General features: G+C 40.7%; 2 protein-coding genes and 1 long non-coding RNA gene across 5 annotated transcripts in view; 2 read left to right on the forward strand and 1 right to left on the reverse strand.

The window, feature by feature from the left end:
* The window catches only part of LOC110986120 (uncharacterized), a 14749-nt gene extending 2743 nt beyond the window's left edge, over window positions 1-12006 (forward strand). The window contains exons 2-8 of the long non-coding RNA XR_002599077.2: window positions 395-540; window positions 1458-1603; window positions 2702-2868; window positions 3209-3633; window positions 4003-5174; window positions 9927-10213; window positions 10483-12006. This is a non-coding gene — a long non-coding RNA (uncharacterized LOC110986120). The remainder of the gene's footprint in view (window positions 1-394; window positions 541-1457; window positions 1604-2701; window positions 2869-3208; window positions 3634-4002; window positions 5175-9926; window positions 10214-10482) is intronic.
* The window catches only part of LOC110986117 (polycystin-1-related protein-like), a 27925-nt gene extending 12323 nt beyond the window's left edge, over window positions 1-15602 (reverse strand). The window contains exons 1-11 of the mRNA XM_022247761.2: window positions 15303-15602; window positions 10490-11125; window positions 4990-10321; window positions 4494-4669; window positions 3997-4167; window positions 3319-3614; window positions 2737-2883; window positions 1825-1863; window positions 1432-1557; window positions 941-1031; window positions 321-547 (exon numbers count right to left, since the gene is read on the reverse strand). Coding sequence (XP_022103453.2) covers window positions 321-547; window positions 941-1031; window positions 1432-1557; window positions 1825-1863; window positions 2737-2883; window positions 3319-3614; window positions 3997-4167; window positions 4494-4669; window positions 4990-10321; window positions 10490-11125; window positions 15303-15552 — 7491 coding nt within the window. The 5' untranslated portion in view covers window positions 15553-15602. The remainder of the gene's footprint in view (window positions 1-320; window positions 548-940; window positions 1032-1431; window positions 1558-1824; window positions 1864-2736; window positions 2884-3318; window positions 3615-3996; window positions 4168-4493; window positions 4670-4989; window positions 10322-10489; window positions 11126-15302) is intronic.
* A 1221-nt stretch (window positions 15603-16823) lies between these two features.
* LOC110986150 (uncharacterized) lies at window positions 16824-22344 on the forward strand. Of its 3 annotated transcripts, none has more exons than XM_022247800.2 (6): window positions 16824-16981; window positions 17211-17930; window positions 18570-19189; window positions 19857-20050; window positions 20346-20965; window positions 21511-22344. In XM_022247800.2, the coding sequence occupies exons 2-6, from the start codon at window positions 17234-17236 to the stop codon at window positions 21615-21617; spliced, it is 2238 nt and encodes a 745-aa protein (XP_022103492.2). In that variant the 5' UTR covers window positions 16824-16981; window positions 17211-17233; the 3' UTR covers window positions 21618-22344. The 3 variants fall into 3 exon arrangements, with proteins under 3 accessions (XP_022103492.2, XP_022103494.2, XP_022103491.2); XM_022247802.2 differs by lacking the exon at window positions 21511-22344 and having other exon boundaries at window positions 20346-20490; window positions 20699-20865; XM_022247799.2 differs by having other exon boundaries at window positions 20346-22344.
* Window positions 22345-22968: the final 624 nt, after the last annotated feature.

Here is a 22968-nt window from a genome sequence, read left to right on the forward strand (position 1 = left end):
GTTTAACAATTATCATCATCATCATCTTCTTTATCTGCACGTTCACGCGCTTCCATAGATTGCTTTCCCATCATTTCTTACTCTACATCCCAACCCACTCTCCCTATGATTGCAAGCATTGTCACTGCCAGCCTTATCATTATCAGGATACCAGACTGCAATCTCCATGTCTATTTGCTCTCAGTATTCCAAGTATCTACCAACCATCAGCATCATCCACATCATCAGTAATCATCATCATATCAGTATCATTAGATCATAATCTTCTTCATTTGGGTCTAATCATTTCTCACACCGTCCTCAATTTTATCCCTACCTACCACTTCTCGTGCATTTTGCTCATTTCTTTCTCGTTCCTTCTTCTTTCTCATGGCTTCTTCGGCCAACTCCTCAGGTGAAAGGTCATCGCCATAGACATCAAAGACAACCAGTTCCCCGGTTCCAGATGGTGATGTAGTGGTGGACACAGATGCTTCACTGGCTCCCATGACAGTCTGAACGATCTTGTCTGATTGGGCAATCAAACTTCCTAGTCCATCGGTGAGTCCTGTTGCGGCAGTGACATGGAGCAATTATCTGACTTTTCACAGCTGAGGTTTCTAACTAACTCCTGTCAGACAATCCCTTTACAACTGAACTCATTTAGAATTGAATGTTTAAATGATTTTATTTTTGAAGATGTATTTTCTTACACAAGGGGGAAAAATCCCCAAATCATTGAACAAAAAATGCTTGTTTGCTCTTATCTCTGGGCGAGAATTCACTTAGCTTTCTCAAGCATTCCAACTTCCGTATGGGTAAAAAGAAAGCTTAAGTTGTTAAAATAATAAAAGTTATTTCACTGTAAGTTTTTTGGGATGGGATATTGTCATTATCAAGTTGATGCAATGGAGGCACATCGGTTGTTAATTAAAACGAGAGACAGTAGTGTAGTCTTTACCTTTGGCTGTGTCAATGACAACTTCAGGATTGTCTTCATCTATTCCTTTCAAACTCAATGCCATCCCGGCCATCGCAGCTGCAGCCTCAACCTGATCACAACAACAATCCAGGAAATTTTTTCATAAATCAGAACTTTTGTATCCCATCAGACTGAACAAATCAAGTCAAACTTTGTTCATCAGTCAGAAAAAGCATCAGTAGCTTGCTGAAAGACATGACGTAATTTGCTGAGTAAATTATATTGAGTTTTTATGTTGATATTGTTGATCAAGCTTCATACATGTTTTCTTGATCTTTATTGGTAAAGTTGCCTGCCAAGCTTGAAATCTAACTTTACATGAAGAATTTAAGAAGTTGAAATTTAAAAATAACGCAATACATGCTATTGTTTAAAACTGTTGTCAAACTGTTAAAGTATGCAATTAAATACATGTGGGAAAATGAAAAAAAAATAAGATGCCCTTCTAAGCTTGTCAGTAATGTACTCACCAAAGCATTGTCATTCACTCCTCCAGTAAGACTCATTGCCATGACAACCGATGCCTGAAACAGCGAATTGGCTGTCTTTGCCCACAGTGAAACCTTACTCAACTCCAGGATTAGATTGGAGCGTAACTTGGAAGGAAAAAGACATGAGTAAGATGGACAAGTGGATCAAGAGGTACGTTTATGTTTGCTGAGGCACCAACTGGAAAACCTCTTTGATTTGTATAAATAGCTTTAAAAAGAAGTAAGGCAAAAGTACTGTCCAATACAGTTGCTTTAATTTAGCCAATTAAAACAGAGCTTGGTTGTTGGATACGACAATAAAAAGCAGAAACAGAACATTTCTGGAAGTGGGACACACCCTGGTTAAATCTGGTCCACACTTCTGTCACTAACCTCTCTCAGTTCTTCAGGTGTAAATGTGGAGTTTTCATCCTAAGAAAAAAAGGAAAGGTTAAAGGTGAACTCATGTGGGCAATTGATATATCAAGCTGTTTATGGTGATGTAAAATCTTCTCCGCCACTTGCAGCAGGGTCATTCTATGAACTCAGAGTCCAAACGTTGGACATCTTGTCTCCCTGTTACACCTGACCTGTGTAATTTGACATGGAAATATCACTGAAATTAACTTCAAACTACTTGCTATTGGTGTAGTAGGTAATCTGCATCACTTAAGCACTCTTAAAATAAATGATTGTGTTTAACACTCACGAGATTGCTGTATATGTAGGTGTGACCAGAACTTTAAAAAAATTGGACTCCAACTTTATAGAATGATCAGGCGCAGTTCTACGGCCGAGGAGAGGCTGAGGGGACTTTTGCCCCCCCCCATTTTGTTGAGCTACCCCCCCAAGAAACATTTTTAAATGTTGGAAAATATGGGATTTGCAGTAGAAAAAGTTAAAAGGTGACGTCACATGCAAAAGGTTTAGCCCTCTCAAAAATTGGCTCTAGAATCGTGCCAGAGAATAATCCAGCAAAGCTCACATGAGGACACTGTAACTACTAAATTTGAATCAAGTTTAAAATGTTCAAGTAACGTAAACATACCATACGTAAGTGCCACAAGTTTGAAAGAAGGATTTAAATATAAATTTTATCTGAACCGTGTCTGTTTGCAAAGTTTGTTTACATGTAATCATAGTAAACTTTGTGCCAGGTAAAAAGCTCCAACACCAAAAATAAAGCTGTCAGAAAGTGTCCATGAGAACTCCACGCCAAGTGTGACTTTGGGTAATTGATCAAAATTTGATGCGAAACTTTTGTGTACAGTTTTTATATGATAGCCTGGTTGGCAGCAGACATGCCTGTGGTTCGGACAGGACGGTCAGGACAGCGGATATCAGCTGGGTGGCGCCCTCCACATCACCAGACGATGCCAGGAGTGATAGTCTACTGTTGTTGGAGCCGACAAGCGATGTGATGGCATCAGCTGTTAGGTCTGGTTTCCTGACCTGTTCGATATAATATGAACTGACATCATATCATCCGACTAACTTTGTCATTTTGGATTTCATTTGAAACCAGTTTCTCCTAATTCTCATTGCATTATCAAGACCACAATTTACTCATAGGTTTCACAGTGTATAAACAGGATCAAAAAGACATTTTTCATTTGCATTTAAGTTGATTTCTAGATGTATGTTTCTTTTTCTCAAATAAAGTTGCTTCATGCGGACAAGTTTGACAACTAGATTGATATGCACTCTTTGTAGGGATGTAATGAGTGAAAGACAAAGACACTAAGTTGAGTTGTGTTTCAATCATAAACCAGCACAGTCCAAAGAGGTCCACTGATCTGCCATCTGTATATTACAACGCTGGAAAAAGTCATTCTAGCAACTGAAAATTGTGCAGTTGACAACAATTTAATGAAACAATCATCATACCGAGACTGTCAAGTTGACAGATGCAGCTGCACCATACACGTCTACTACGGCAACCTGCACATCATGTTGGAAGCTGAACTCCTCTGGGCCAACTCCAAAGAGAATTCCTGAGGTGGAACTATCAGCGCTGGATGTCTGGAGGGAGAAATCGGTCTGACCCTTAGCTCTGCTCATGACACGGTACTGAAGGACTTGTCCTGAAGCAAGATGTTGGGAAATGGAGTCTCGGTTGATGGCGTGACCCTCGTCTAACCAGCCAGAGCAGTTGATACTGAACTCTGTGGTGACTGCAAAGCCTACAGTGAGAAAAGCACGGTGAGACCTGACAGCTTTTCCTTTGTCAATCTTCATTGTCATTCAAATTTACATATTACAAGTGGTTTTTGCCAGCCAGCTGGAAATGTCAATATACATTCCAAGTGAAGGGCATTGAAAGTTGCCAAAGTTGATTGGCAAAGACTTCAAAACAAAGTGGATAATCAATATCAAAACAGAAAAAGTGTTATTCATGAATACAAGAACCAATGAATTCTTGGCAAAGAATCCTTTGTTGAAGGGTATCCAATGAAGGAATCCCACTTCTAATTGAAACACCAACAAAAAAAAACATACAGAAGTTCCAAATAAACAAGGTAACTAAAAATGTTGTTCCAATCAAAATCTGCAATTTAATCTTACCAACAGATGGGTTGATCTGGCATGCACCATTGTACGGAGGCAAGTTAGTGAGGAATGAGTATTGGGTGAAACCGTTGCCTAGCAACACATCCTTGACATCAAGACGCAGATAGTATTCTCTTCCTGCATCCAGTTCACTTGGATTAAAGGCAATACCTTGCTTAGACACACCTACAACAATCAAGCCAAAATAAGTTTGATTCTATTGTTTGTTGTTATTCATAGAGAGGCAAACTTTCTTTGTTCGCTAATGTTTACAGTGCAAAACAAATCATTTAATGCATTAAATAACAAAAATGGTTATCAGCACACTATTTCATTAATGGAGCAAATAATGCCATTATACATTAACAATATTTGCAGCTTTAGAACAGATCGTGTCAAATATGATGACTATTTATCATCTGGTTACATTCTTAATATGCAAATTCTTTTATTAATGTTTTATTGTCAAAAACATTAAGATGCTATTCCAGCTCTGCATGTTTGGAACTCACCCGTTGATGTCATATTACCAAGGTTACTGACATGCTGTAAGTCCTCACTGTCTTGCTGTTTTGAATAGAGTGTCCATGTAAACAGCGATTGGCTGTTGGCATCGCAGTTGCTGCAGCTCCCTTGCAGGGTGAAGGAAGACGTGGGATTGACTTTATCACGGCAGTTTGAAACACAGCTAAGATTCATAAAACAAAATCAAAGTTACCAAAATTGATACTTCAAAAGTAGAATGCAAAGTGTGAATATTTCCACCATTATCAAGGTGAAGAAAAGAAATAAAATGTATATTTGATGTGTCAGCTTGATGATATAGACAAAGTTTATGGATTCAAGAGTTGAGTGAAAAAGAATATCAAAAGATTAAAGGCATAACAAAATGTTCACAACTTTGCCAAACTGAAAAAAAAAAGTTGGAAGATATGGCCTTTGACAATAGAATATAGACAGTCTTTATCAATTTGAAATGAAATGAAAGTTTTGAACTTTTTTACTTGCCTGATAGATACTTTTGGTGGTTCTCCCTGCATGACCTGGATGGTTTGCTGATAGGATGCAAATCTTGATCCAATGGTGGTTTCAACCTTGAAGACATACACTGCATCGACCCGGAGTTGCAGTGGATTCAGCTGAATGATAGCCTTCGTGAAGTTCATTTGCTCCCATGAGCTGTTGTCACACAGGTAATCATCCAAATTTGTTGTTATGGAATTGTTTTTGTGGTCATCCGATATTTTCCGACATGACCATTTAAATGACCAATCAGAAGAATTTCCTGCTGTGTTGTCAGGGTCATATGATGATGTCATTGCATCCAGAACCAATGGTGCAATGTTACCCACTGATCTGCTGCTTCCGCCCTCTAGACTCAAAACCAGGGGAGAATGTTCAATTCTAATGAAAACCTTGTCAGACCCAGTTGCATTGTCAAACCTCTCAACGGTGACATTTATGCTTACCTCGTAGAGGCCAACTTCAAGCGAACCCGCTGGTAGCTCCAACTGTGGTCTGTTCAAAAATGGCACAGTGTATCCCACTTTCTGAGTTATGTTCTGGACATCATCGGCGATGAGTTTGTTGACTTCCCAGTTGAAAGTTATCGAAATGGCACCAATGCAATCAAACGTGGTGACCAAGTCAAGGAAGATTGCTTCTGAAGTCCTATAAGATCGTGGTGCATCCACCGTCTCACCTGGACCTCTGATAGAAACCTGTGGTGGACTCTTACATCCTGTGACTGTGATTATCGTAGATATAGATGCCGTAGTGAAGAAGTTAGATGCCGACACATACACATGATAGTTACCTGGGGATGTGAACGTATGCGAGATGTGCAGACCGACTCTTCGATTGGCTTGGTCAAATATTACATCATCATGCACTGGCATTCGACAAGAACTCGGCCCATATACATACTGTTGAGTCTGATCTCCAACATTCCATGATATGCAAACAGGTCCCTGTAAATCATCCCCAATCAGTGTGAAGTCTACTTGATTGCCAGACTTCAAAGATGGCAGTCCTGTTGCATCAACAGCCTGGATTGATAACAAGATGAAGGGCTTAGCGATGTAGAAAATGAAGTGGAATTCTTCAAGCTTGCCCATGCTGTCCGTAACTCTTAATGTAGCAGTGTATACCCCTGGGTTTTTGTATCGTTTATATACAATTTGAAGCAAAGCTGTTTCCCCATTATCAAATTCCCAGATGATAGACGCGTCGTTTGATGTTGTGTTAGCAATCATTCTGACGTCTGTATCAGTTGGAAACCAATTAAAATTATGTCCTAAACCAACTGTCCAAATGCCATCCTTGTTTTTGTAGTCAAATCTAACTTTTATGGGTTCAACTTTTGGGATAATGGTGACTGCGGTCCCAAATATGTGTGAGTCCAGTTTGTTGGTCACAGTCACCTCTGCGTGGTACATTCCTGAACTGTTGTACAAGTGAGTACGGTTTATGCCTTGGGTTGTGTTGAATTCTACAGACTCAAAGTCAATGCTCCCATCGCCAAAGTTCCAGATCAGTTGTATCATTGATGGAGGGGTAGTGCCTTGAATCGCTACAAGAGTAAACACCACCAGAGTATTTGGAAATGTTGGGCTGTTTGCCAGAAGCTGGAATCCCCGAGTGCTAGGAAGAACATTGACACTTGCATTGAGATTGGCACTAGACTCCCCTAAGAAATTTACAACATGTACAGATGGAATGTACAGTCCAGGTCTGGCATACACATGGAGGAATTCTTGAATCTTTGTGGATCTTGACATGACAACCAATCTGTTATCTGTGGTGCCATCGCCATATTTCACAGCATAATTCAGCAGCGAGCCTTGTGAAGTGGTGACAGTAATCTGAACTTGAGATCCAACCTCGACAATCAGACTATCAGATGACATTTTTAACTCAGAAATGCCCTCATAAATGGTGACCTCTTCCTTCAGAGTGACACCTCCCAGAATGTTCCTGCAGTGCAGGATGACGGTGAACTGACCACCAGGGAAGTGATGGGTCACGTTGAGACTCTCACCAGTAGCAATGCTAACATTCCTCTCCCTCAGCAATATGTCATCGCCAAGGCTAGCTTGACCAGCGGGCTGTCTTCGCCACTCACAGTCCATGACAGTGGGCGGTGGCACTACTTCGTCTATAGTCAAACTGAACGTGATGTTTCCTGGACTGTAGATCACCGCTGAGCTTGCTTCAAAGTTCAGCCCCTGCACGGGATACACCACTCTGATCTTGGTGCGGTTGTGTATAACTCCACCAAGGCCATTCTCAGCCGTTATTGTTAGGATGTACCATCCAACTTGATCATAAGAATGGCCGAGATGTAGAATTTCTGGCTTGTCCTGAAACAACATGTCTGCTGTCCCATCCCCAAAGTCTATGTAATAAGATATTGAACTCCCTGATGTTGCCAGAAGTGAGAGGGTGAGATTGTCACCAACTGCAGCTGCGTTGCTGATATTAAACTCAAGTGCATCAATGTGCTCCATAACAACCACTGTGCTGTTGAAGTTAAGCTCACTGATCATGTTGGAAAGATGCACCAAAACCTCGTACTCCCCAGTTTCTTCAAAGATGTGTGAAATGCTCCATTTTACTCCAGAATATAGGAACTGTGTGGATGAGTTTCCATCGCCAAAGGTCCAGTACGCTGTAACATTTGTTGGTATCTCATCATCCATTAAGCTGATGGTGAACACTGTTGTCTGGTTTGAGATGTCAATTGGGCTTGGGGTGATGCTGAGATTGTAGCTGTCTGTATGGATTGGAATCTGAATGACAATTGTGTTATATGCCAGACAGTCACTGACAGGATTGGAAGCTTTCATTTGAACCACATAAGAACCTGCCAGATGGTAGATGTGCTCAAACACCACATATTCAGTTGAGTCAGAGTATGCTGACATGTTTGTCCCGTCGCCAAAATGGATTAGGACATTGACATCCGACCCATTACTAACTGATGCAACATAGTGTACCGTGGTGTTGGTTGTGGTCATCATTGGATCAACACTGATGAAGCATCCAGTCTGAGGTATGTAAAGTGTTACATTGACTGATAGCATAACTTGGCTCACCTCATTTGAACAGTTTGCCTGGATTTGCCGAGATCCAGGGGTAACGTAAATATGCTCTAGGGTAATATTGTCATTAGATAAAACACCATCCCATGAATCAGTTTTACTACTATCACCGTAGTTGATGTCACAGTGAACTATTTGTGGTATTGCTGTTTCTTTCACTAAGTAGAAAGTGAAAAGAACTGGTTTCCCTGTTTCCAAACTTGTGCTAGAGGTTTCCATTCTCAAGCCGTTGATTGCATTGAGGATTCTCACAGGGAACTGTCTGACTTTGTCCCCAAGGGCACCATGAGCTCTCACGGTGATAGTGTAGTCACCAGGACTGTTATACTGGTGATAAATGGTTGTATTTGCAACTGAATTTGTCTCAAAGTTGAATTGGTGTGTCTCTCCAAAATCCACTTCAAAGACAACTTCACTGCCAGCTGTGAAGCCAAACTCAACGCTGACGTTGTCACCAGTTGCATGCACTGGAAACGGTACTTTAGCATAGAACCCTTGGATTTCTTGTCCAATCTGAACTGGAACATTCAAAGTCACAGAATTCATAGCATTTGAAACATTTACTTCGACGACAAAGATGCCATACACTGGAATACTGAGGAAGAATACCATAACTGCTTCTGTGTCTGAAAGTGGCACAAAATCTTCTAAGACTTGATGTTGAAAACCAGCAATGGAAAAAACGGCCTTTGCTTCCGTTGGCCACAAAGATGTGTTGGACTTAGGGTAGACATGTAGCTCAACGGGAATGGCAATTGAGCTGGAGTTGGTCACATCTACGCTCAAAGCTGGAACGGGATTGAAAACGCTTACCAAAAAGATCTCACTGGTGAAGGCATTGAAGTTATTTGAGACCTGCACTGAAACGTTATAATCCCCTGCCACTGGAAAGCTGTGTGTGTAAGACACTAAACATGGAGCCAGAGCACAGATGAGGACCACTGCATTTCCATTAAAGTCAAAGTGGAAATACATGTAAGTACCCTCTGTCACATTTGCTGTGAGCTGAACATCCTCATTTGGAATCACAGTGGTGGCATTGATTTCATAAGAAAAGTTGCCTATGGGAAGCCCAACGTATACATCGGCTGTCAAAGTAACTTGACCACTGATGAGGTTAGATGCTCGGACTTCAAAGACATATGTTCCTGTTAAGGCTATGAGGTTTCTCCATATAGAACCCAAGCACGTGAAGTTCTCTGAGCATGTGTAGTTGGTGAAAGGTACATCGTTCAGTAGGACTTCAAGGTTTGTGACATTTGTGCCATAAATTTGAAATGGAATTGTCAGATTGTTGCCCGTTACAACTCTGAATGTGGTATTTAGACTGATAGTGATGCGCTCCTGTATTATGACTGTGATGGAGGCATTAGCAGATTGTGAACCTCGTCTTTCACAGCTGACAATAAGAAGAAACACACCAGGACTGTTATACGTATGAGTGAGTTCGATACTAGACTGACTGCCTGGAAATGGTTCATTCTTGCCATCCCCGTAGTCCAGACTACAAGACACATTAGGACTCCCATTGGCTATATCCACCCAAATCAGTATGGGCTCCCACATACCAGCTAGTCTATCTGAAGTGATTGCTACAAGAAGGGCACCTGACTCCACTGGGTCGTCCTTAGCTGTTACCCATAATCCCCTCTCAATGCGACTGATCTCATTGGTTGCTGTGACTGTCAGATGATACCAACCAGCCTCAGGGAAAAACAAATAGGTGGATGTATTAAATGTCTGAATCTCTTGCAGACGGTTATCTCCAAAGATGGAGTACATGACGTTCACACCTGCGTCGACGTAGAAACTTACATTGACATTCCTCCTTGTCGTTACCAGGTACCTATCGTTGCTGAACTGGACCCCATCTAAACTCACAGACAAGCCTTGGACAGTCTCTGGAGCAGGACTCCTGCGTAGGAATGATGGCAACTGATACAGACTCAGGCTGTTGTCACTTCCGCACGTGATCGCTTTGTACCCAGGACAGACATTGCAAGACACTTCAGCATCTGATTCACTGTAGGTGTGATTGTGATTAACGAGGCAGTAACATCGTGGGTCATTCCCACCAATTGCTGCAAAGTTGTATCTGCTAGGATCGCATGCTGCTCTGCACTGCCAAGGTAAGGCTGGATGTGAGTTATTAGAAAAACTGTTGTTAGCTGCAGGTTGAAGGGCTGATTCAAGAGATCCCAATGGCATACAGTTCTCATAGTAGGCTCGCAATACTCCTGTGGATTTGGGATTAAAGTAAAATGTCAAATCTCATTTTGTTAGCAGTCATATGCAGTGAGTGAAAATGAAGCTTGTCGTTATTTTTAAATGTGGAAGTATTAGCCGATAGATATGAAAATGACGTATTTATGACTGACCTTTTCATGTCTATCAACAGAATTTACCTTCTTGCCTGAGATCGTAGACATCATTAAGATCTTTCCACGTGTCCCAGAGGGTAACTTGTCCAATGTCAGCCACAGCATACCCACCGTTGTTCATGTCATTCCTCCCACCAATGTACAAGTCTCTGAATGGATCCTTGGAGCATGTCGCCCATGGATACCGTTGATATCCTTCATCACTGCCATGGGTACCGGCGCACACACCATCAACATGCACATCTAAGCCAAGGTTGGGTCTCCATGTTATCATGACGTGTTGATTGACTGACATCACAGCTTCATAATGCACTTGCCATAGAGTGCTCGATGTTGCCACGGTGATTTCAAACACCCCAACCCTTGACCCATCAGGATCAAAGTTCAACGCATCCAGGCGAAAGTAGAAGCCACAGGATTCAGCTCTTTGGGCTCCACTTGAGAGGTAATACACACCTTCCTGACTGACAGACACATCATTAGGATGAAACCACATTGAAACTGTGAATCCATGAACACAGAGGGTAACATTTCCTGGACAGACATCTGTTCGAGTTGCTGCCATTACAGCTCTTGAACCGTTAAGCTGAAGCGCAGATGCAAACGGATCTAGCTGTATCAGGTCCGACGAAATTAATTGAAAACTCCTGGTGTGATTCACTGAGAGAAAACAGACAAGAGTTGACATCTCTTGAATGATGTATACAAATGTACATGTATTTCCCTCCCCTGGATTTGGTCTAATTCAGGATTTTTGTTATGCTTGCTTTTAAAATGAAAATGTTGTTTGTTACACTGTAAAGACTCTTCAAAATGATGAATATTTTCATTAAAAGTTGGGATTTTCATTTTGAGTACTCTCTTAATCAATATTTATTTCACCAAAGATTTGATAGATAAATTTTAGTTGTTTCATTTACAGGATTTATGCAAAGATTCTTAGCGCAGCAATGAGAATCTGTACCAGTTTATTGTAAAATGTTACCTTCACTGCTGTTAATACCAAAATGCATAGAAAATTTAGGATTTTTCAAAAACAGTTGATTCATATCAGTGTTGAAAATACAGGCTTGTAGGGGTGGTTTATTTATGGGGAGTTGCACCTTTCAAAAGTCAAAAAAATTGCCAAAGATACTTGAAAAGAAGTCCATGCAGTTTGATGAATAAGCAGGCTGGTGACAGAAAGTAGATGTAATCTTCTGTAGATATATGCAGGTATGCCCATTCTTAGCAGGGCAAGATTTTTGAGGCTTTTCATCGTCTTACGGCCTTCCCCCTTTTAAATGTTCCGTTCAACTCTTTAGTTATCAAACTGTTCTGATAAGCTGTTAATTTGCGAACAACTACAAACATTCATGCAATGAGGTCACTTAGTGAGCAAAGGAAAACAAATTTGAAGAAGAAACTGCAGTTGTAATTAGGCACATGGCGAAATAAAATGATTTCAAGCGCATATTGTCTTCTGTTCTATTAAAAGAGCTTATCCTGGGTTGATATCACTAATAGAATAATAAATCATCTTTGACAGGTCTTGATTCAAATTCTTTTCAGTGGCTTTTTCAATCAGCTCAGAACCTGAATTGCAGAGGGGAGTGTATGAGAACATGCCCCTAGGTATTTCTTCCACATGAATATGATAAGGACGACTTTTAAGTACTGTTCCATTTCCTTCCATTTCTAAAGTTTGAACAGTTCCCCTAAAATTAGTCTCTCTTGGATAGACCATAAATTTTACATGAAGAAATACATTTTTATCCCACAAACAGTTTGGTTCTGAATCTGCCCCTGAAGTCGTAATTTGTTTGTCCTCTTTGGACGTTGCTTCCAGACAGGGTTAGCAGCAGTAGATAAAGTTTTCCCCCTTTGGTTTGATGTCCAAAATAAGGTTTGTTGGAAAAGAGAAATATGGAATTAAAAATACACATCCATTTATTGATTTTGTCATACAGAATCAGAAACTAATCCAGAGTGAAATCAGCTGCATCACCATGACAACAATTACACAACAAGTTATTGCGCTTTGTAATATTTTGATATGCATTTGACAGAGCAAGGTTACATTTATGGGCAAAAACAAACCTGTAAGTGTTTCTTTGAAATTAAACTGTAATACCATACTTGATATCAAGCTGAAACTTGTTGAATGAACTCAATAACATCCCGACCCAACCTAATGAAATTAATTGAAGGGTGTGATTTTTATACAGGTTGATGGTCGCTGTAAAGCTTCGAGGGATAGCCCAATATTAAATTCATCGATATTTTCCTTTCGTTGTGAAAACAACACCTATCATCAATGACTGCAGGCAACAGGTGTTCGCAATGTGGCTTGGGGGATCCACTTCATAGGCCAAGAGTATGTAATGGGTCACGCATATCAGCGGGCGTGGCCTTTAGCTCTGGTTGAGGAGGGGGAAATTAGCCATCCAGAATAACTGCACATAAACCATGTATAAGTTTCACATAAAGTGACTGACAATGTCCTAAAGGCACATGTGATATTGAACTTTGAATCACCATTAAGCATAATCCCTGTTTAGTGATTAAAATTAATAATTTCATGGTCTTTGTACTTCATGCCAATGGCATTGGATAGTGTGATAATTAGTGTCAAGTGTCAGTAATTAATATCTCTAGTAATTTATTTCCTCTCTCCTACTTGATGTGATTTATGTGAAATATTTGACACAAGAAATCAATAAAATAATTTCTGTTGAAATAAGAAATAAATTCTCTTGCTTCTGGCCACTTTATTTCATATGACGGTTTTAGAGTTACAGCTAGGCTGCATTTCAAGAGGAACAAAGTGTTCAGAATTGTGATCAAACATTTAGTCCCTTCGATTCTGTTAGCCCTGCATGTACCTAAGCAATTTGTACTGGTCGAAATAATATAACTCTCCTAATATTAACACTTTGCCAAGGCAATTGCTTATTCAGTGGCTCCCAAGTTAGCAAATCATTACAGACACAACTGTAGTGATTTGCTGGAGATGTTGTGTGATACTTGGGAGAGACAGGCAGAGAACTGGAAAGAAAATAGACGTGGCAAGTCAGAATGATACCCCTTCATAAAAGGACTGTATGTTCAATGGAAGCACCCCTTTTAATAAGTAGAAGGAATCTACAGAGTTCGGGAAATGGTTAACACAGAACCCTTCTGAGGAAGAATTTATATACACAGACGGCAGAGGAGTATTGCATTTCATGATAAGCAGCAATGAAATTAACAGCATATTGGATGTACATATAAATGCTACGTTTCCATGGAGACCGTTTCCCTCGCGTTCCCTACCTTCCTCTTGTGAGGGGTTTGTCCGCTCTTCAAATGTTTATCCTTATGCATGTTATCCTTCACAACACCTGTTCAAACCCTCCTGTCTGTCACTTCATTTTTAAAATGCTGTCCAACACTTTGTGAGTGTTTTTTGGCTGATTCTGACTGCAGACAAGTGGCACATGGAGAGCTTCAGTCAACATGTGAAACCAGCTGTGTGATCATTGTTTCTGGATGCTTTAAAGGGTAGGACTCGTTTCATTTCTGTGTTCCCTTGTTGAAGGCAGTGCCTTATCTTTTTTTTCACTGACCTGAACAATTCAGACACTCAGTCTAACCTGTTGGAGAGTAAGTTCCTCCTTGGACTAATTTTCACTCTTTCAGAGTGGTTCTCATTCCTTTCAGAGTGGATTTGCATCCTTTTGAGTGGTTTTATAAGGGACTCACTCTTTTGAGAGCGAGATCTTCACCCTTTTGCATTTACACAGTAAGTAAACAACTAGACAGACCTTCGTTAAACCTACTATTGCTTCACATCTCAGCATAAATATGAAAATCTCATTGTCTTTAGACCTGACATAATATTAGACCCAGGGGATTTTAGAAGGGTGCAGATTGTATCGCGACAGCTGATTGCTGTTGGAATTGAGTGTGGGAATTTTTTTTTAGTTTTGTAAATGCTTTTAAAATACCTTTTGATTGAAAGAATCAAGATCTTTTCCAGAAAGAGAGAAGCTTTGAGCATGAGGTGATAGACTGAGGGTTTTTTGGGGGGCACACATTTGAGATTTGAGCTATGAATGGGGTAAGGATAAAGAAATTAAGGTCAATTTTCAAAGTGAATTTAACCCCTGTTAATACAAACCTACAAAATTATTTTCGTTTCTGATTCAAACAAATCATCGCACCAACTGAGCTAGGAATTCATTTCAGTGCAAATTTAAATATAGTTTAAGATCTCTGTTCAATAAACATGAAAACAGAGTTCACTTTTGAAGCACTGGATCTAGGAATTCCGGAAATCACACTTAATCTAGCTCGAGCATGTTGAGTGTTATCATTAATGAGCATGTAACTTCACCCAAGCAGTAGGCCAAGAACCTATGATCAACCTAACCTCAGAAATTGGCAAACATTTTGGATATTTTGATGTGGGAATTTCGATGTAGGCCTACCACTTTCAGGACGGTTCAGCTCATTTTGGAAAACTACTGAAAGAAATGTAAATCAGTCATTCTAGAGAGATATGTATGCATAATTATCATGCAGATAAATAATCCATTTGTAAGATTTTTAACTTGAGAAATTGTCTAAAGAATTACAAAGCAATAACGAAACAGATTCCAAAAAATAATGAACGATTTTATTTCTTCTTTTCTTGTAATCATTTAAAATATGTTCAGTGCTAAGGTGGTTGCATTTAAACGAAAAGGAAAGTAAAAATCAAAGAAAGAAGTTGCGACAGTTGCATCAAGTTGCAACATTCAGTTAGGCATAGGCCGCGTGCTAATAAATTTTCCAAAAATGTCAAAAAAATGACTTTAATAAAGACGAGTCTTACCCTTGGCTACTCCATATCTGCAGGTTGAATTTGCAAAGGTCTCACTTCCCTCAGAATCTACGGGTGAAATTGTTTCCGTTGAGCTCTCGGAAGCTGTTGCCATACCTCCCCATCGTCGCATCCCATGCCTGTGTCGGTATCGTCCACGTTGTGCCGTAGAGAGGAGGAATAAGATAAACCACAGATTCAGATGTGCCATGATTGCGTGCCAGCTGAAGACTGACGAGAATTCTCTCCGGGTGAACTTCATATCCGTGTTACTGATTTATTTTGTAAAACCATTCCCTTGATTAAAGAGTCAAAATGAAGGCTTGTCTCGTCGATAGTCCCACCGGCTATTTCGCTATCGATTGTTATCCACCGTGTGATTTATTGACAGTTTACTGTTGGCCGAGCATGTTGTATCTGGACTTTGGGCCAATCCAAATGGCTTTTGTAGGATGCGTTGCCCTTTGACGGAGTAAGGCTACTTGTGAGTGGTGAGAGTATAATTGCATGACGGACAGCAACCAATCATGGCAACGAATGACCTTCGGGCTAAGTCAACCTGCCTGGTAAGTGTTGAGTAATCAATTGCACCTGCTCAGGTTTGTTGAAGTGCGTGTATCTGACATCATCTATTGGTTATTAATAAATCATGCATTCACTTACGAGGTTATAACGAAATACGGAACATTTTTTAACCAGAGTGTGCAGTCTGTAAAAAAAAAAGAAGAGCGTGTTTTTTTATTATTGTTTGTTCGGGGTTATTTTAGTTTGATTTGGTTTGGTTTGTTTTTTAAATACCAAACATATTGCACGGAATCTTCCAAATGGAATGATTAGGCCCCAACCATACAAACAGTAGCGTAAATTTGTGCTGGGTGTGGGGAGGGCATGATGTAAATCACAAGAAAATGCCTGGCCATGGAAATTTGAAAAGCGGGGAGAAGGGGTGGAGGACCGTTGAGATGGTTACACCATAACTGACATACTTATGGGGGCGCTGTTCATGATTTACGAGTAAAGACTCGGGTATACATGTACATCATCATAATAATATGAATTAAACACATCGACGTCTTTATAACGGTTTAAAAATTTTTGTCTCCTTTCGTCAGCGCTATTGAATAAAGTTTGGTTGCCAAGAAGCCCCCCAAAATTCCTCAAAATCTGCTCTATTTTTTTACTAACCAAGAAAAGGTGTGGTTGGGGGTAGCCCATCCCCCTGTTCAAAAAGTATTGAAAGTAACCCCATCCTTAAGGATTTATTTGTAGACGTGGATGAACGCAAAGGCTAAGGGAGCACTTCCCTCATGCTGTCGTCAGTCGTTTACATTACATTCGGCGAAAAATCCTTTCTTGACAAATGTCATAGAACATGTCACGTGTCTGTGTGCCTTCTCTCTTCACAATTTTAACAAATTGAAGGTATAGGCGAAGTGGCATGTGGGCAAAGTGGTAGATGGGCGCGCGAGTCTCTATTATTATGGAGATTGAGGGCGCGCTTCACGCATGTAACAAGCGCAAGCATGATCGATCAAGTACATGTATATTTGCAGTGAATAATGAGTTCTGAAACTCATGCGGTTGACAGTTAAGATGTGTCCCGTGGTCACTACGCCAGTGCCATGATATGTACTAGATGTCCACGTCATGGGCAGGGTGACGTTAGAAATACTTGTTAAATAGATACGATGGTAGGTATTGATGGTAAGAAAATTTACAGAAGTAAAATTAGCCTAGGACCAGTAAGAATAAATGATTTTTTAAATAAAAAATTATTATTACTAATATTAGGGCCTAAAACGCATTAGACCTTTTAGTCGTTTTAAAAATGTTTCTAGGCCCTGTGCAAGATTAAAGTCTGTTGCTGTGTAAGTTATTATTAGTTCATAATTATTGGAAATAGAACTTTTTACTTGATAGGTCTTGAAATCTTCACTGGAAAAATGTCTGCTGGAACTAGAAAGGAGGACTCGCCATCAGTGTCAAGATTCTTATCTCGCTCAAAGAAGGAGATAAGGGGATTAGGTCTCAAACCGGTCAACTCAGGCACTCAGCGGAGTACCAGACATGCCGCCTGCATCATGCGAGAGTTCTGCAAGGAGACTGGGAGAGGCCAGGTACCATTTGAGACGCTCCCCCTGGCCGAATTAGACAGTCTCCTGGAGGACTTCTTTGGCAACATCATCAAGAGGGACGGCACGCCCTACAACCGAAATGGCCTGATTGGGATCCGCTACGGCCTGGCCCGATTCCTGAAGGAGAAGAGACACTTTGACATCACAGCTCACCCAGGCTTCTCCAAGTCTATTCATGCTTACAAGGCCAGGCAAGCGGAGCTTAAAAGAAAAGGGTTGGATGTCGTCAACCACTACCCACCCTTCACTGTACCAGACTTGATAAAGCTATACAGCTCATTTGACCTTGCCAACCCCACTAGCCTTCGTCAAAAAGTACAATTTGATGTGATGTTCTTCTTGTGCCGTAGAGGGCGTGACAAGTTGAGGGAAATGACCAAGGACCAATTTGTCTTGGACACAACACCCGCTGGCCAACGTTACGTCCGTCCTTCAGGAAATCAGCCACTTAACCAAGAGAGTGTGGAATATGCCGGCTGTACTAATGTTATGCTAGAAAGACGAGGTAAAGAAAAACTAAGGATTCCTCCACCTTTTTTTCAGTTGACATTCGTAGATATATTAATTCTTTCAGAAAAATTGCAATTCTTTCAAAGCAGAGGTTGCACTTCTACCGAAAAGAGTAACTCTGGCGTTTGGTTATGATTTCGCCTTATAAATGAAGACCAGCCATATTTACTGCACTGCTTTTACATCCAAGGTTAAATATAACTTGTAAAAAAACTCGAGAATTTGGGAACTGAAGTCGATTTCTTGAGTTGAAACACAATTAACTTACAAAGTTAGTTAGGGTTTTTCTAAACTATTACTTTCTGTGCCTTTTTCTGAGTTGAAGCTTTTTCCTCGGAAATGCATCTCTAAGATTACTCATTTTGTCTTGTTTGCTTAAGTTTTTTTGCTCATTTAAGTTTAAATCACCGTGAACGGTCTGTCAGCGTGTCTCACTTAAAGGCCAAAAAATACTGGAATACCTGCTATGCAGTTTTCGAACCTTGACATGACCTCATCATGAATGAAAATGAAGTTAAAATGTAAGGATTTGTGTTTCAGAAACAACTTAACTTTTTTCTACAGCTCGCAGATATGTAGATCTTGAATGTTACCATTGTTTGTGTGTTTGTTGTTTTTGTATCTTTGATTTCAGAAAGCCCTTTATGCCCAGTTTTATCCTTTGAGGTTTACATGAGCAAGTTGAACCCTTTAAGCAATTGGCTATGGCAACGAGAACGAGCAGCCAATGAGATGACTGGCCCAGTGTGGTACACCCATGCTCCAGTTGGTAAGAATAGTCTAGCCACCCTAATCCCTGTCCTGTCACAGGAGCTAGGACTGTCAATGTCGTACACTAACCACTCTATCCGTGTCACTCCGCTGACGACCTACGACAGCGCATTGCCAAAGGTTAGCTTTGTCAAGGCATCCCAGCAAGCAGTCAAGGTCCCCGTCACCCCTGTGAACATTTGTTTGAGGAATGTGCCGTCAGTGGAGCCCAGTCTTGATACTCCTGCACGTTCCAAACAGCATCAGGAATGTTATGGCACAGCAGAACAAGGAGCAAATCCTCCGATAGGAACCCAAGAACATCACCAGACGTTATCCGTAGAAACCCCCGACGAAGCCCCAGGACCTTATCGTCAGATTGCCAGCCAAACAGCTACAGCCTCTACCGATGCTGTCTGTGAATCCACACCAAACCACTTGATCAACGACAACCAAACAACATACCCTTGTCTGCCTGCCACCTTTCATGTCAGCCATTCAACAGTAAGTATCCTTTCCCCAAGCACTCCAGACTTCTCTGGTTCTGACTGCTGAATTTTGCCACACAATAAGTCTTTACCAATGTTGCATTCTCTTGCATTTTGCATGATGACAGTTGATTTGAATACCTGTGCATGACTTGAATGGACAAATGGACATTCTTGTGTAATGGTGCAGTGTGTTTACTGCAAACTCCAATGTCATGGTTCGTTATCCTTGGTTCACACCTATACATTCTTCCCAACACTGCCAGATGCAGCACAGTGCATCAGGTGAAAAAGTCTGATGCACTTTGTTCCACTTGGCAATCAACAGCAGCCAAACAAACTGGCCATTGTAGTGACTGGCAACCACATACTCCCAGGCTTTTTGGCCTTGGGGAGAGTTTACCTGTTTGATCTTGTTACATGTACACTGGGCAGGTAAGCCACTTTGACGAACGATGCAATTTGATGGGTCTGGCAGGGTTTCTAGCCAAAGTAGGCTAGAGAGTTAGGGTTAACTTATCAAAATCAACTTGACATTTCCATCAACCACATAACTGCACACTTGACACTCGGCCTGTCATTTTCATCGGGGGAACACATCTGATTTTGTACACTATAAAAAAAAAAGAGCTTTGTGTCAGTAATTTTTAAGTCTTGTACTGTTGCCTTACTATGTCACTCAGGACACCGACAGCTCTAAGATCTACTCAGGACACTTCCGACCGGGAGAGGTCAAGGGGTCATTCGGCGGACGATGGAGGTTGGTCAGAGACACCATCCCGTCAGTGTTTTTCTTCAGCAAAGCAGATAGGCCAAGTACTTCATCCAGTAAGGACAGATGTAAGGATATGACAGGGAGTGAGCAGGAATGCATTGGGTATGTTAAGTAATCACATTCTTACTTTATTCATGGGGGCTTCTGTATGATAATTATGATTTCATTTCCGACTGTCACATGTCCACGGCAAATTTTGTTGGACAAATACTGACTGGAGAAAAGCTTTCTGAGAACCTGTACTTTGTAGGATAATGCACTGGCAAAAGTCGAAAGAGCTTTTAAAACTCTGAAGTGTGCATCTTTAGGAGGGAGTGTGAAAGCAAGAGCTTTTTGAAAGAAGAGTTTCTTTTGCTTACTGTACATGAAACTGTTTTCGCACTGTTTTCTTCGACAGGTCTGGTGATTCCCAGAGCCAGACTGCACATCATCCAGCCCATGGCTGTGTGCCAACATCTACCAATGATCACCTACAGGCAGCTGTTTTACACATCCAGCAGCTAGAAGTCCAGAATCGACAGTTGCAAAACCTGAAGTTTGAGGTTGGCAGGTTTTGTGACGATCCTGATTTGATCCAGTTTTACACTGGTTTTGACACTTACAACCAGTTCTGCGATGCTTTTCAGGCTTTGCAGCCCACAGATGAGTTAATGAGAGATGGCAGCTGGTCTGCCATCCGAGATACCACAAGGAATGAAAACCTCACACCCACTGATCAGTTCTTCCTTTTCTTGTGCCGCTGTCGAGCAGGACTCCTGGAGCAAGATTTAGCCGTCAGATTTGGGATCAGCATCGCTGCTGTGGTCGGCATCTTAACCATCTGGACAAACTACTTGCATTTTAGATTGGCTCCATTGCCGGTCTGGCCATCCAGGGAGTGCGTCAATGTACACATGCCACAGTGCATCAAGGACATCTGTCCCAGGCTTCGGGTGATCCTAGTGAGCACGGAGATGAAGTACAGGGCATCGTCGTTGTACATAAACAACCGGGAGTGCTCCCAACAGAAAACGGCCAGTACGTTTAAGGGTCTCGTTGGCATGACACCTACTGGTGCTGTGTCATATCTGAGCCCACTTTATATGAGCAATGCTTCAGAAGAAGACATTGTTATCCAGAGTGGACTTCTAGATAAGTTGGACGAGGATGATGATATTATCTTAAATGGCAGAGTTTTGTCAGTTAAATGTCCACACTTTACAGACAGCAAAACGTCTGATAGTCCTCCTGTCTTGGTCAATCAAGAGCCTTCTCTGTTTGACACTGCAGGGCTGGACGTTGCCAAACTCCAGAGCCACCTTGAGCGTGTAGTCAGTAAAGTAACAGCTTATCGTATCTTTGAGTCGCCAATCCCAACAAGTCTGGTTGAGTCACTTAGTAAGATATGGACAATCTGCTGCTTATTGACAAATTTCAAAGAGCCTCTCCTATGACTTACTTAAAACTGAAACATGTAATGATAAGTAAGGCAGTTACATCAGCTGTAATCTGACTTTCGTTGAAGTTGAGGTTGGCTCATGTCACTGTCATTTAGTCTCGTGTGTTGTTGAATTGTATTACAGATGGAAGAAGTTGCAACTCAAAGAAGGTTAACTATAGCCTGCTTCCCAAACCCTGTATTTCATTGGAGACTTCACAAGCTGGAGGTCCAAAGCCAGTCAGGATGTGAGAGTATTGAAGTATCAAGGCCTGACATTTTGATCCTTGCGAAATCCAACTTTCCCTATTTCCTGATTCTACATTAAAGCATTGATATCTTTAACTTTAAAAAAGCACTGTAGATTTCAGGGTTCACCTTTCAAGGAGCAGTAGTTTTAATTAACTAAGTTTTCTTGGATGTCATTGATGCTCCTTGCCTATACACCAGTATTCTAACTTTTCATTTCTTTAAGTACCTTGCCCACTGTTGAATTTTCTTTCTTTCTTGCCAGAACTAGATTTTTTAATTACCAGAATGGCATAAGCCAATTCATTTTGATGAGTTCTTCCATTCATTTCTGCAACCTCAGCTCCAAGCATTGTTTTGCCCATGTGCAACGTGGATTCGTTATTTTCAAAGAGATCACTTCAGCTCTGAACTCTTTCCTCCATGGATCTACTCCCTAAGGCCACAAAATCAAGTCTGCTCCTTCTCCTAACAATGAACCCCTTCTAAAGGAAGACCAATTATTACTGCCTATTGTTGGATCGCTTCCTTTTCAATGTACACCTAAGCTTTGCTATAGTTAGCAGATGAAACTTGCTTTTGTTCCAAATGGTATTCTAAAATAGTGATGTTCTTTTCAGCTGCTAGAAATATGTTCATGTCTCTGTTTAACTGTTTTTGTCTTCATTTGGCTTTTTCTTTTCCTATTTTTATACTTTTTATGAAATAAATGTTGTAGCATAATGCCTTATTCTGTTTTCTGCTTTCGATTTAATTTGTTGGTATTTTAATTTTAAAAGGTGTTACATAATGCATACGTGTGACAGGAATCACCCTTCAAACATTGGTCAGAATACGTAGAGCCATCCTACCTCCTTAGCCCAACCCCAAAGATTTGATATTGATTGAAATTTTTCAAAAGTCATTGTTAAAATGATTACTAAACAGGGAAATGCCAACATTTTCTAAAACAGAGAAATATCCATTTATTCCCCATCACGCCTAATTACTTCCTAAGTTTATTTGTAGCTGCAATCAGAATTCCCACGTTCTGCACAACCCAAATCAGATGCCACGAAAAATACAGTTTCACCTGCATCATTTCAGATGGAAATCACAAGAGGGCCCATTTATATCTCATTAATGTACTCTTTAAGTTTAGGAGAAAGCTGTTTGACAAGTCTGAAGTTATCAGCAATTGAGCTTTAATTATGCTAGACTTGACAGAAACATCAAGGAGTTTTAAAAGTAGGCCCTGTTGGTTACTTTGTCAAAATTCAGATTCGTAGAGGGGGTTATACTAAAGGTATGTATTCTTTAATGGTTCTCAGCTAATTGATTTCTTGGGTCTCGGAACCATGATTCCTATTAAAAT

This window comes from Acanthaster planci, linkage group LG07 (assembly GCF_054643075.1).
Source record: "Acanthaster planci isolate LZ-2023a linkage group LG07, COTS_SCS, whole genome shotgun sequence".
In the NCBI taxonomy this organism is placed as follows: domain Eukaryota; kingdom Metazoa; phylum Echinodermata; class Asteroidea; order Valvatida; family Acanthasteridae; genus Acanthaster; species Acanthaster planci.